Below are 12,228 nucleotides of genomic sequence, written 5' to 3'. Positions count from 1 at the left end.
ACAGAACCTCTCTCTCTGTACAGAACCTCTCTCTGTACAGAACCTCTCTCTGTACAGAACCTCCCTCTCTGCAGAGAACCTCTCTCTCTGCAGAGAACTTCCCCCTAACATCCAACCTAAACCTCCCCTGGCGCAGCCTGAGTCTGTGTCCTCATGTTCTGGTACTGGCTGCCTCACTGACCTCACTGCTCAGGCACAGCTGCCCCGGCTTCCCGACCTGGCTGCCGAGGCAGGGCCGGCGCCGCAGCAGGCCGGGAGGGACCGCAGTGGACACCAGCGCAAGGGACACGCAGTGGTTTTACCAACATCGTATGCTTTATTGAAAGTTGACAAGTGCAACAGTTAAATACATTGACGTGTTACAACTGGTTTAGAGAACATGCACAAAACCCATATGCATACTACTATACAGATCATATGCCCAAAAAAACAGAAATCCATACCAGGAAATCCAATCTTTTGTGGGTTTCTGGGGGGGGATTTATGTTGGTTTGGTTTTTTTTTGGGGGGTGGGGAGGTCTTGAACTCATCGCTAGAGGGATTTGATGATTTTTGTTTGGAGTGGTGGTGGGTTTGTGGTTTTTTTTTGTTGTTGTTTTCCTGCCTTGAACCAAACTGCAACAGACAAAAAGATTGACTTCAAAGATCAGCAGCAGCAGCAGCAGCAGCCAGGGAACTTCAGAAGTTAACACAAACAGCATGAATCTGCCAAATTCTGCCCGGCTGGCGTTAGGTGCACTCGTGTTTACGGAGCAATAAAATAAACAATCCCTCCCCACCCCAAAAAAAAAAAGAAAGAACAAATAAAACACTTCCCAAACTTCTTCAGATCAGCCAATGGAACAACTAAACTTCAATCTGTACAACCTAAATAGTTACAGTTTGCTATTTTACAAAGTAATTACACTAAATACACAAATATACAGGGAGGCAAATAAACCTTCATGGCGATTACTCTATGACCCCAAACTGTACGTCGTCATCTACCTGCGTCCTATTATGATACAGCTTTATGCACCTGTCCGTTGCTTCAGGAAACGGTGCAGAGGTTTGCACTTAAGGTTTCAGGTGACAATTAAGTGTTAAACACTGGATTTACCTTTCTCTGTCTCTCTCTCTCTTCCTCTCAGATCCTACGTGCCAGTCCTCGCTTTGGAACCCCAGCGCGCTACGGGGGGGGGGGATTGAGCCATCGATTTTTCACTCCAGTCTATTTCTTCGCATTTCCAAGCTCGAAAAGCACTTGTGTCAGTCACAGCACTGGATGAACGAGAGCTTTAAAACACAAACCAAAAGGATTCAGGCATGCAGCTTCGTTTCTCTCAGCCGTTTGCAGAAGCTGCTCAAGTCCCCAGTGTGCTTGTGCTAATTCTCTGGAAGAAGTTTGTTTGGCTCAATCAGCCTATGAACAAAGACTCCTTCAAGCCAAAGGGGGAAGGGAGGGAAGAGAGAGACAGATCTGAGTGCGTAATACAGGGCGGGGAGAAGCCTCTCCTGATGTGTGCAAGGCATGGAGTCCTCAGGCTGGGCAGCAGTGCGCACTGAAATAGATGCAGAGTGGCTGTGGTGGATTCCCCCTAGTCCTTCTTGCTCTGGGCAGTCCAGAGGCCAACACTCACGATGGCAACATCTTGAACTACGCCGAAGGCCCTGACCCCTGTGATGCCGGCTGAGCAGGCTGCTGCGTTGTCCCTTGTGACTGGGAAGAGGAAGGCGGGGAACCAGTCTGCAGCTGTGCTTGGAACTGGGCAAGCTGCTCCGGGCTGGCAAGTGTTTTTAACAGAGTGTTTTCTTGCTCCAGCTGGGAGTTCTTCTCTATCAGCTCTTTGATTTGTTCTTTAAGAACCTCCACTTCCTCTCTTACCGCATACATCAAGTGACTCTTTACCAAATCCTGAAACACAGAAGAGACCATGTGCATTAGGAAAGCAGCCCAGTGTCAGCCCGGGGTTTCACCCAGCTCAACAAATCTTCTTTGCAGGGAGACAGCGTGAACCCATCTCTGCTCTAACGCAGAGGCACATTCCAGCAAGGGACACCGGTGCCCTGCTCATACCCGCAGGGCCGGACCCAGGGCCAGCAGCTCTTCAGCAGAGCGAGTAGGGCTGGCAACGGCTCTCCATCGCAGCGGCCGAGCCAAGTCAGAACACTGTGGCTCGGCCACCCGAGGGGGACGCGGGAGAAATAAAGTACTGGCGGGAGGGACGGGAGCGTGGGGGTCTGTCAGAGCCGGCCGGCGGCGGCCCCGCCGCACACGTGCGGAGCCGGGCGAGCATCAGGCCCCGCCCCCCCGGCACCTGGCCCCGCCCCCCGCGCGCCGGCTACAGCCAGTTCTCGGCGCAGGCTGCCGCAGTTCCCTCCCTCCCGCCGGCCCTGCGCGACCGCCATGACGTCAGAGCGCTCCCAGGCCAATGAGCGGCCGAGTTATTTATAGCCGGGAGTTAAAGGCTCGCAGTTTGCCTAGCAACAGCCGGCAGAGGCTCCCGTGAGAACGGCTTCAGGCACCGCTCCAGTAACAAAGGGCGGCCGGGCCTCAGGCGCAGCGCAGCGGGACCGTGCCGGGGCCAGGGCGGGGGCCGCACCGGCTACCCCCCAGAGGTAGCTGCCGGCTCCGTACACCGCAACGCCCGCGCCGGCAGAAAGGCGCCGCGGCGGAGTATGGCCCGCTCGGCTGCAGCCCGCAGGGGAAGCGCCCGTTGGGCACGGGTGGCCCTGAGCGAGATGCGCTAAAAGGCCAGTTATAAAAATAAAGCACCCCAAAACAGCCCCCCCCATTTGGGAAGCGGGGTAAAAATCCTCCCAAACAAATGGCGCTTTCTGCCCCAGCAGCGCCCCTCCCCCGCCGCACGGAGGGAGCGTGATCAATCGTTACGGGAGGCAGGAGGCAAAAGCGATGCCGTCATTCGCTCCACGGCATCGATAAGGCGATCGTGCGCATTCCTCTCTGCAGGAAGCTACTGATCGATAAAACACCAAAAAGATAGAAAAAAATTAAAAGCCCCTCAAAAATCCAACTCGCGCCTGCCTCCCCAGCCCCGCTCTGAACATGCGTCCGCGCAGGGGTTAACCACCGACCGCTACATCCCCATATTGTTTACTGCTTTAAACACGAACAAGGTTTTCTGCCCCAATCACACAGTACGTACCATCGCTTGCTCGATTTTGTTGTCGATAGCTACCACACTTGCACCAGAAGAGCTGCAACAGATAAAAGAAAAGAGGGGGGGGGAAAAAAATACATTAGCTGCAGATGAATTATTGAAGAGACAAGAGACGCGGGCATCGGTAGCCAGTTGGCCGAGAAAGTCATCCTCACGCTGCCCACCCGCCGCCGCCTCACCGGGATGCTCCAATGCAGCAGAGCAACCTATGAAGCCGCCCCGAACCCCCCTCCCGCAGCCGGATCAGATATCCCGACATTTTGCTCCCGAACAGACCACAAAGATGGAGCTTAGCTGCAGGATGCGGCAGAAGCGCTGGGCGCCGGGAGCGGGCAGCCCCTCCGGTGAGGCGATGCGGGTGCCCGGAGCTGCCGCTGCGGCTCTCTCGGACAAAGGAGCCAGCCCTGCGTTCACCTGCCCCGCTACCGCTGCGCCGGCAGAACCCCTCGGACACAACACTTATTTACCTACTGTCGAGCCTCAGGGATGAGTTGTCGGTACCCAGCAAGGACGATAAGAAAGAAATTGAGAAGTGTCTTAGTTGATAAACTCCTAGATCCATTGCCACTGGTCTACAACATTGGGCATTCATGCAATCGCGGCCAGAGACGCTCCCCACAGAAATCAGTCTCACTTCTCTCTCTCCGTCCGTGTGCGTGAGCACCGGGCGGCGGGGCAGCTCCGCCGGGCGGCGGGGCGGTGGCGGCGGGGCCGGGCGACGGTACCCTTCACGGCGCGGGGCTGCGCTCGGCCAGCTCCGAGGTCAGAGCTCCGCCGCGCCGCACAAAACCTGGCCATCCCGGCCCCCCCCCATAATTTATGCGCCGCCGCCTCCGTCTATTGGCTGTGCAGCCGCTCGGACCCCGCCCCCTGCCTCGCCGCATCTCATTAGGCGCGTTTCAACGCTCCCCCCCATCCCCCCCACCCCGATACATACCCCAACAGCTGCCCGCACCCCACGCCCGTGCCCTGCCCGCACTCCACGCCCGTGGCGGGGACGGGACTGTGCCCACCACCCCCGGCCCTGGAAGCCCTGACGCGCGGGTTGCCGGAGTGCGGCTCACCGTGCCGATGTCCGCCCGCACGAATGGAGGGGAAATTAAACACAGTGATAACAACTGAAGGATTCGGGGAGCGGCGGGGAACCCCGGCACGGCCCGGCGGGTTGCCAGCCGCTGCCGTCGGCTCGGCGGGAGCGCGGACGCGCTACCGAGGGGCTGTCCCGTCGCCGCGCCGACACTGCCACCTATCGGCGCACGGCAGCGCCGCCCGCGCCGAGCCCCAGCGGGTCGCCGCTAGCGACCCGCGGCTGCCCGGGGATCGGCGCGCTGACCCCCCCGTCTCGGCAGGTTTGCACTCTGCGGGGCTAAAGCCGAACCCCACAGCGCTGCCCGCTCCGCCTGTGACCGGCGGTGAAACCGGCATACACGCACACCGGGGCACGTCGCAGGTAAAACTGGATCTGCCTCATTAGCCCCCCAAACCCTTTCAGACCATTCCCAGAAAGTGCACTCAGCACAAAGCTGCCGACCTCCATCCACCAAGCCATCTGACACTGTTCTACAGCATCAGGGAGAAGGCCTGCTCGCTCAGTTAGATCATACCACAGAGCACTTGCAGGCTTACAAAAGTTGCAGCATATGCATTAATAATTTACCCCCAAAAAACCTTCTCCCACCTAACCGGTCTGTTTCCCAGCAAACATTACGTTCTCCCACATCCATGGAACACAGCCACTGCAGCCACAGCCAGTCCAAGTGATCCCCTTTACCAGTAACTGCTGAAGGAGACCCCAAGGCTGAATAAGCCCATCATAAAATACTGCTGCGAGAAACAGCCAGGCTCCAAACCTATTTTCTCCATCTGCATGTTCACCAGGTGTTAGGTTACTTAAAGGCACAAAAATAAAACTGAAACCTCTCAAACTCTCTGTAACAAACTTATCCAGGAACTAGAAGCCCCGTGGATTTCTCAGGTGCTGCTCCCAGAGAAGCAGGAAAGCCAGGAGGCACAGAATAATCATCTTAAAGCTATATTTAGCATTTGCGTATCTGCATCATCCTTCTTAGTTTATTTATGTTGTGCTAGGCTACTATTCCTTCATTCAGTAATGCCAGCAGAGTAGTACAAACTAATCCTGCTCGCCACAGAGGTCACATTTAAGAACAAGAGCTCCTCACAGTCACTTTCCCCGTGCTGCATGCAGCACACCCCACAAGGGCACAGCCCTCCTGTCACCCGTTGAGTACCTGGGGAAATGGCACAGGATAGCACCTAACTGGGTTAAAATTAAAGGAAGCTTAAAACTCCAAACCCTTGATTGTAGTGACTTGCACATTTAACAACAATAAACCAGAATAGAATAAACCAAACCAGGTTGGAAGAGACCTTCAAGATCATCGTGTCCAACCCATCAACCAATCCAACACCACCTAAACAACTAACCCATGGCACCAAGCACCCCATCAAGTCTCCTCCTAAACACCTCCAATGATGGTGACTCCACCACCTCCCCAGGCAGCACATTCCAATGGGCAATCACTCTCTCTGTATAGAACTTCTTCCTAACATCCAACCTGAACCTCCCCTGGTGCAGCCTGAGACTGTGTCCTCTTGTTCCGGTACTGGCTGCCTGGGAGAAGAGACCATCATCCACCTGTCTACAACCTCCCTTCAGGTAGTTGTAGAGTGATAAGGTCACCCCTGAGTCTCCTCTTCTCCAGGCTGAGCAATCCCAGCTCCTCAGTCTTTCCTCACAGGGCTGTGCTCAAAAGCCCTCCCCAACTTTGTTGCCCTTCTCTGAACACCTTCCAGCAACTCAACATCTTTCCTAAATGGAGGGGCCCAGAACTGGACACACTCTCAAGGTGTGGCCTAACCAGTGCAGTGTACAGGGGCAGAATGACCTCCCTGCTTCTGCTGGCCACACTGTTCCTGATGCAGGCCAGGATGCCATTGGCCCTCTTGGCTGCCTGGGCACACTGCAGGCTCATGTTCAGCCTACCATCGACCAGTACCCCCAGGTCCCTCTCTGCCTGGCTGCTCTCCAGCCACTCTGACCCCAGCCTGTAGCACTGCATGGGGTTGTTGTGGCCAACGTGCAGAACCTGGCACTTGGATGTTAGAAGCAACATACTAGAACATATGAAGCAGGTTCCAGATTCCTGCTTTATGATGGACAATCACCCTTAACCACACATATGTGCACTTCAACAACTTTCTTTGCAGAGGTTACTCACTGCATGCAACCACACTCATCATATTCAAAGATCAAGCCTATCATATAACACACAGCTCCAAAAGCACACTTATCTGTACTAGACTCTTCTATCAATTCCTGCCCTACAGGACCTAAACTAACATTTTATCAAGGATTGGACTTTGAAACGTCAGAAATGCCCCCTTGCCATAGCAGATACTGGGCATGTGCTCCTGTACTCAGCACTGGTTAGGTCACACATTGAGTACTGTGTCCAGTTCTGGGCCCCTCAGTTTAAGGGCATTGAGACTATTGAACGTGTCCAGAGAAGGGCAATAAGGCTGGGGAGAGGTCTGAAGCAGAAGCCCTACAAGGAGAGGCTGAGGGAGCTGGGATTGTTTAGCCTGGAGAAGAGGAGGCTCAGGAGAGACCTTCTTGCTCTCCACAACTACCTGAAAGTGGTTGTAGCCAAGAAGGGATCGGTCTCTTCTCCCAGGCAACCAGCACCAGAACAAGAGGACACAGTCTCAAGCTGTGCCAGGGCAGGTTTAGGCTGGAGGTGAGGAGAAAGTTCTTCATGGAGAGAGTTGTTAGCCATTGGAATGTGCTGCCCAGGGAGGTGGTGGAGTCACTGTCCCTGGAGGTGTTCAAGAGGGGATTGGACATGGCACTTGGTGCCATGGTTTAGTAGTCATGAGGTCTTGGGTGCTAGGTTGGACTTGATGATCTTTGAGGTCTTTTCCAACCTTATTGATTCTATGATTCTATGTTGGATTGTTGGCCATTGGAACGTTCACAGTATGCTTCACAGTATAACTAAGGTTGGAAGAGACCTCAAAGATCATCAAGTCCAACCTGTCACCGCAGACCCCATGACTAAACCATGGCACCAAGTGCCACATCCAATCCCCTCTTGAACACCTCCAGGGATGGTGACTCCACCACCTCCCTGGGCAGCACATTCCAATGACGAACGACTTGCTCGGTGAAGAACTTTCTTGTCACCTTGAGTCTAAACCTCCCCTGGCACAGCTTGAGACTGTGTCCTTTTGTTCTGGTGCTGTGCTGCCCAGGGTGGTGGCGGAGTCACCATCACTGGAGGTGTTCAAGAGAGGATTGGACGTGGCACTTGAAGCCATTGTTTAGCCATAAGGTGTTGGGTGACAGGCTTGACACAGTCTCAAGCTGCACCAGGGGAGGTTTAGACTCGAGGTGAGGAGGAAGTTCTTCACTGAGAGAGTCGCTCGCCATTGGAATGTGCTGCCCAGGGAGATGGTGGAGTCATCGTCCCTGGAGGTGTTCAAGAGGGGATTGCACGTGGCACTTGGTGCCATGGTCTAGTCATGGGGTCTGTGTTGATAGGTTGGACTTGATGATCCTCGAGGTCCTTTCCAACCTAAGTTATACTGTGATACTGTGATACTGTGACTTGATGATCTCCAAGGTCTTTTCCTACCTCACTGATTCTATGATTCTAATTAACGAAAATGCAGTTGGAAGCAAGCTCAGGGGCAATCCCTGCATCCTGAAGGCCTTAACTGGAAAAGGGCACAGTAGGTGTGAAAACACAGAAGTCCTATCCCTGCTAATCTGGTTCTTACACACCAACTCCCTTGAAGACAGCAAAACTCACGTGCCTGAGCAGAAAGGCTTGCTTTGCTGTTGCAAGGACAGACAGCAGACATTTGTATGCACTTTCATTTGCACATGTGAAAAGAAAAGCACAGAAACATTCCCAGGCAATTGCTGGTGCTGCCAGAGTGATTGATAATCATTATCTGCTGTAATTTCTCTTACAACAGAGGAAATTATCCCACTCCCAGAATAAACTGACAATAACATTGCCCTCTTCTAATTTATATTAATATAACTTCACCAAAAAAAGAGAGAGGAGAGAGAGAGCTAAGATGCTCAATCCAATTCCAGCTGAACCCATCAGCCATCTTCCATTAACTTCAGCAAGTTCCCTCATTTATTTATAGATGCCTACAAGCGGAGTTATGAGTCAATAGAACGCTGTCAGCTGCGTAAGGAGGACTGCACATTAATATGCATGTTCTGCTTTGCCCACTCTATCAAAAAAAAGGCAAACTGTTTAGTGTCCCTTTATAGCTTGAGGAAGCTTTGAGCTCTCAGATGATCTGGGAAGTAAAAACCGTAGCGTGCCGTTCTCCTCCCCAGCGCTGGGGGTGGGAGCGTGGAGGAGGAAGGGGAGAGCGCTGCTAATCTCTAACGTTCTTCCCTCAGCAACCTGTCAGCTGCCTGACAAGGACAAGAGGCTAAACTCCACACTTAAAGCTTGGTGTTTTGCTGTTGCTGTGTTAAAAACTATATATAATTAATGAATAAACCAAACCAAACCAGGTTGGAAGAGACCTTCAAGATCATCGCGTCCAACCCATCAACCAATCCAACCCACCTAAACAACTAAACCATGGCACCAAGCACCCCATCAAGTCTCCTCCTGAACACCTCCAGTGATGGTGACTCCATCACCTCCCTGGGCAGCCCATTCCAATGGCCAATCACTCTCTCTGTATAGAACTTCTTCCTAACATCCAACCTAAACCTCCCCTGGTGCAGCCTGAGATTGTGTCCTCTTGTTCTGGTGCTGGCTGCCTAGGAGAAGAGACCAACATCCACCTGTCTACAACCTCCCTTCAGGGAGTTGTATAGAGCAAGAAGGTCTCCCCTGAGCCTCCTCTTCTCCAGGATAAGCAATCCCAGCTCCCTCAGTCTTTCCTCACAGGGCTGTGTTCCAAGCCACTCACCAACTTTGTTGCCCTTCTCTGGACTCGTTCCAGCAACTCAACATCCTTCCTAAACTGAGGAGCCCAGAATTTGACACAGGACTCAAGGTGTGGCCTAACCAGTGCAGTGTACAGGGGCAGAATCACCTCCCTGCTCCTGATGGCCACACTGTTCCTGATGCAGGCCATTGGCCCTCTTGGCTGCCTGGGCACACTGCAGGCTCATGTTCAGCCTACCATCAACCAGTACCCCCCAGGTCCCTCTCTACCTGGCTGCCCTCAGCCACTCTGACCCCAGCCTGTAGCACTGCATGGGGTTGCTGTGGCCTATGTGCAGAACCTGGCACTTGGGTGTGTTCAATCTCCTGCCCTTGGACTCTGCCCATCTGTCCAGCCTGTCGAGGTCCCTCTGCAGAGCCTCTCTACCCTCCAGCAGATCAACTCCTGGCCCCAGCTTGGTGTCGTCCAGCAAATTTACTGATGATGGACTCAATGCCCTCATCCAGATCATCAATAAAGATGTTAAAGAGCACAGAGCCCAGCACTGATCCCTGGGGCACACCACTAGTGCCTGGCTGCCAGCTGGCCGTGGCACCATTCACCACCACTCTCTGGGCTCAGCCTCCAGCCAGTTCCTAACCCATCGCAGTGTGCTCCCATCCAAGCCAGGGGCTGACAGCTTGGCCAGGAGTTTGCTATGGGGGACGGTGTCAAAGACCTTGCTGAAGTCCAGGTAGACCACATCCACAGCCTGTCCCACATCCACCAGGTGGGTCACCTGCTCATAGAAGGAGATCAGGTTGGTCAGGCAGGACCTGCCCTTCCTAAATCCATGCTGGCTGGGCCTGATCCCTTGGCCATCCTGTAAGTGCTGTGTGATTGCACACAAACTATGTTCTCTCTAGCAACCAGCACCAGAACAAGGGGGCACAGTCTCAAGCTGCACCAGGGGAAGTTTAGGCTTGAGAAGAGGAGAAAGTTCTTCCCAGAGAGAGTTGTTAGCCATTGGAATGTGCTGTCCAGGGAGGTGGTGGAGTCACCATCCCTGGAGATGTTCAAGAGGGGATTGGACGTGGCACTTGGTGCCACATGGTCTAGTCATGAGGTCTGTGGTGACAGGTTGGACTTGATGATCTTTTTGAGGTCTCTTCTAACCTTTGTGATACTGTGATCTAAGGAAAATAATCCTCCAAATGCCCTTTCCTCTTGCTTCGTTTCTCCCCCAACTCCCCTCTCCATCACTACGACATTCAACATGCACTTCATTCAGATTATTATTTTGACTCACTCACTCTCCCCCACAGCACCAGAAGGGAGTCAAAATGACTACTGCATTACTGAAAACCATCTCTTTTAACAGCTCATTAACAGATACTATGCAACATTAAACTCCTGCAGAAGCTTACAAGTTCACACTCCCAGAGCAGAGGTGAGAATGGCTATGGAATTCCTCAGCCCTGTAAAGCCCAGTCTGTATGTGTGCTGCTCTGGACCAATCCATGCCTCTGTTTAGCCCTGGGTATATGACAATTCACATTTGTTAATCCACTTACAGGGAGACTCATAGAGCTTAGGAAGCTTGCAGAAAGGGACCTGGAGGTACTGGTCTATAGCAGGCTGAACACGAGCCAGCAGTGTGCCCAGGTGGCCGAGAGGGCCAATGGCATCCTGGCCTGCATCAGGAACAGTGTCGCCAGCAGGAGCAGGGAGGTCATTCTGCCCCTGTGCTTGGCACTGGTTAGGCCACACCTTGAGTCCTGTGTCCAGTTCTGGGCCCCTTAGTTTAGGAAAGATGTTGAGTTGCTGGAAGGTGTCCAGAGAAGGGCAACAAAGCTGGGGAGGGGTTTGGAGCACAGCCCTGTGAGGAGAGACTGAGGGAGCTGGGGTTGCTTAGCCTGGAGAGGAGGAGGCTCAGGGGAGACCTTCTTGCTGTCTACAACTCCCTGAAGTGAGGTTGTAGCCAGGTGGGGGTTAGTCTCTTCCCCCAGGCAGCCAGCACCAGAACAAGAGGACACAGTCTCAAGCTGTGCCAGCGGAGGTTTAGGCTGGAGGTTAGGAAGAAGTTCTTCCCAGAAAGAGAGATTGGCCACTGGAATGTGCTGCCCAGGGAGGTGGTGGAGTCACCATCACTGGAGGTGTTTAAGAGGAGACTGGATGAGGCACTTGGTCCCGTGATGGTGTTGGGTGATAGGCCGGACTCGATGAACTCGAAGGTCTTTTCCATCCTGGTTAATTCTATTCTACTCTTGTGGAGCACCCCTGGTGTTCACAAACTGCATAAAGTGATAGGAAAAATGAAGCAACTCACCAACCTAAAAAAACAAGCACCTTGAGATGGGTCACTGAGAAAGCAGCAGGGCAGAATACAATATGCTGCTAAGCAAGCAGCTCGCCAGAAGCTTGGCTCTTCAAATAAATTAAATGATTAAATTGAGACCTGATTGCTTTCTACAGCTACCTGAAAGGAGGTTGTAGAGAGGTAGGCACTGGTCTTTTCTCAGAAGTAACTAGTGATTGCCTATTGGAATGGGCTGCCTGAGGAAGTGGTGGGGTCACCATCACTAGAGGTGTTCAGGAGGAGACTTGATAGGGTGCTTGGTGCCATGGTTTAGTTGATTAGATGGTGTTGGGTGAGAGGTTGGACATGATGATCTTCCAACCTGGTCTGGTCTATTCCATTTCTATTCCAATCCATTCCTATTCCATTTCTATTCCATTCCATTCCTATTCCATTCCCATTCCATTCCTATTCCATTTCCATTGCATTTCCATTCCCATTCCATTTCCATTTCCATTCCATTCCTATTCCATTTCCATTCCATTTCCATTCCCATTCCATTTCCATTTCCATTCCATTCCTATTCCATTCTATTCCATTTCCATTCCATTCCTATTCCACTCCCATTCTATTCCTATTCCATTTCCATTCCTATTCCATTTCCATTCCATTCCCATTCCATTCCACTTCCATTCCCATTCCATTCCACTTCCATTCCACTTCCATTCCACTTCCACTTCCATTCCACTTCCATTCCATTTCTATTCTATTCCATTCCATTCCATTCCTATTCCATTCCCATTCCATTCTATTCTGGAATGGCCTCAAGCTGTGCCATGG

At 52.7% G+C, this 12,228-nt stretch overlaps 1 protein-coding gene across 6 annotated transcripts in view; it reads right to left on the bottom strand.

Moving 5' to 3' along the window:
• Positions 1-293: 293 nt before the first annotated feature.
• The window catches only part of TSC22D1 (TSC22 domain family member 1), a 106,586-nt gene continuing 94,651 nt past the window's right edge, over positions 294-12,228 (bottom strand). For 3 of the 6 annotated variants that reach the window (XM_068165324.1, XM_068165323.1, XM_068165329.1), the window contains 2 exons: positions 3,147-3,198; positions 294-1,894 (listed from right to left, as the gene is read on the bottom strand). In XM_068165324.1, coding sequence (XP_068021425.1) covers positions 1,637-1,894; positions 3,147-3,198 — 310 coding nt within the window. In that variant the 3' untranslated portion in view covers positions 294-1,636. Of the gene's footprint in view, positions 1,895-3,146; positions 3,199-3,628; positions 3,958-4,225; positions 4,303-12,228 lie in introns of those variants that run through there. The other 3 variants (XM_068165331.1, XM_068165328.1, XM_068165330.1) reach the window with 3 other exon arrangements.

This window comes from Melanerpes formicivorus, unplaced genomic scaffold (assembly GCF_026170545.1).
Source record: "Melanerpes formicivorus ecotype bairdi unplaced genomic scaffold, bMelFor1.0.p_v2 SCAF_87, whole genome shotgun sequence".
NCBI classification, from domain to species: Eukaryota; Metazoa; Chordata; class Aves; order Piciformes; family Picidae; genus Melanerpes; species Melanerpes formicivorus.
The sequence above is the reverse complement of the archived record's forward strand: the minus strand, read 5'-3'. Positions and strand labels throughout refer to the sequence as shown.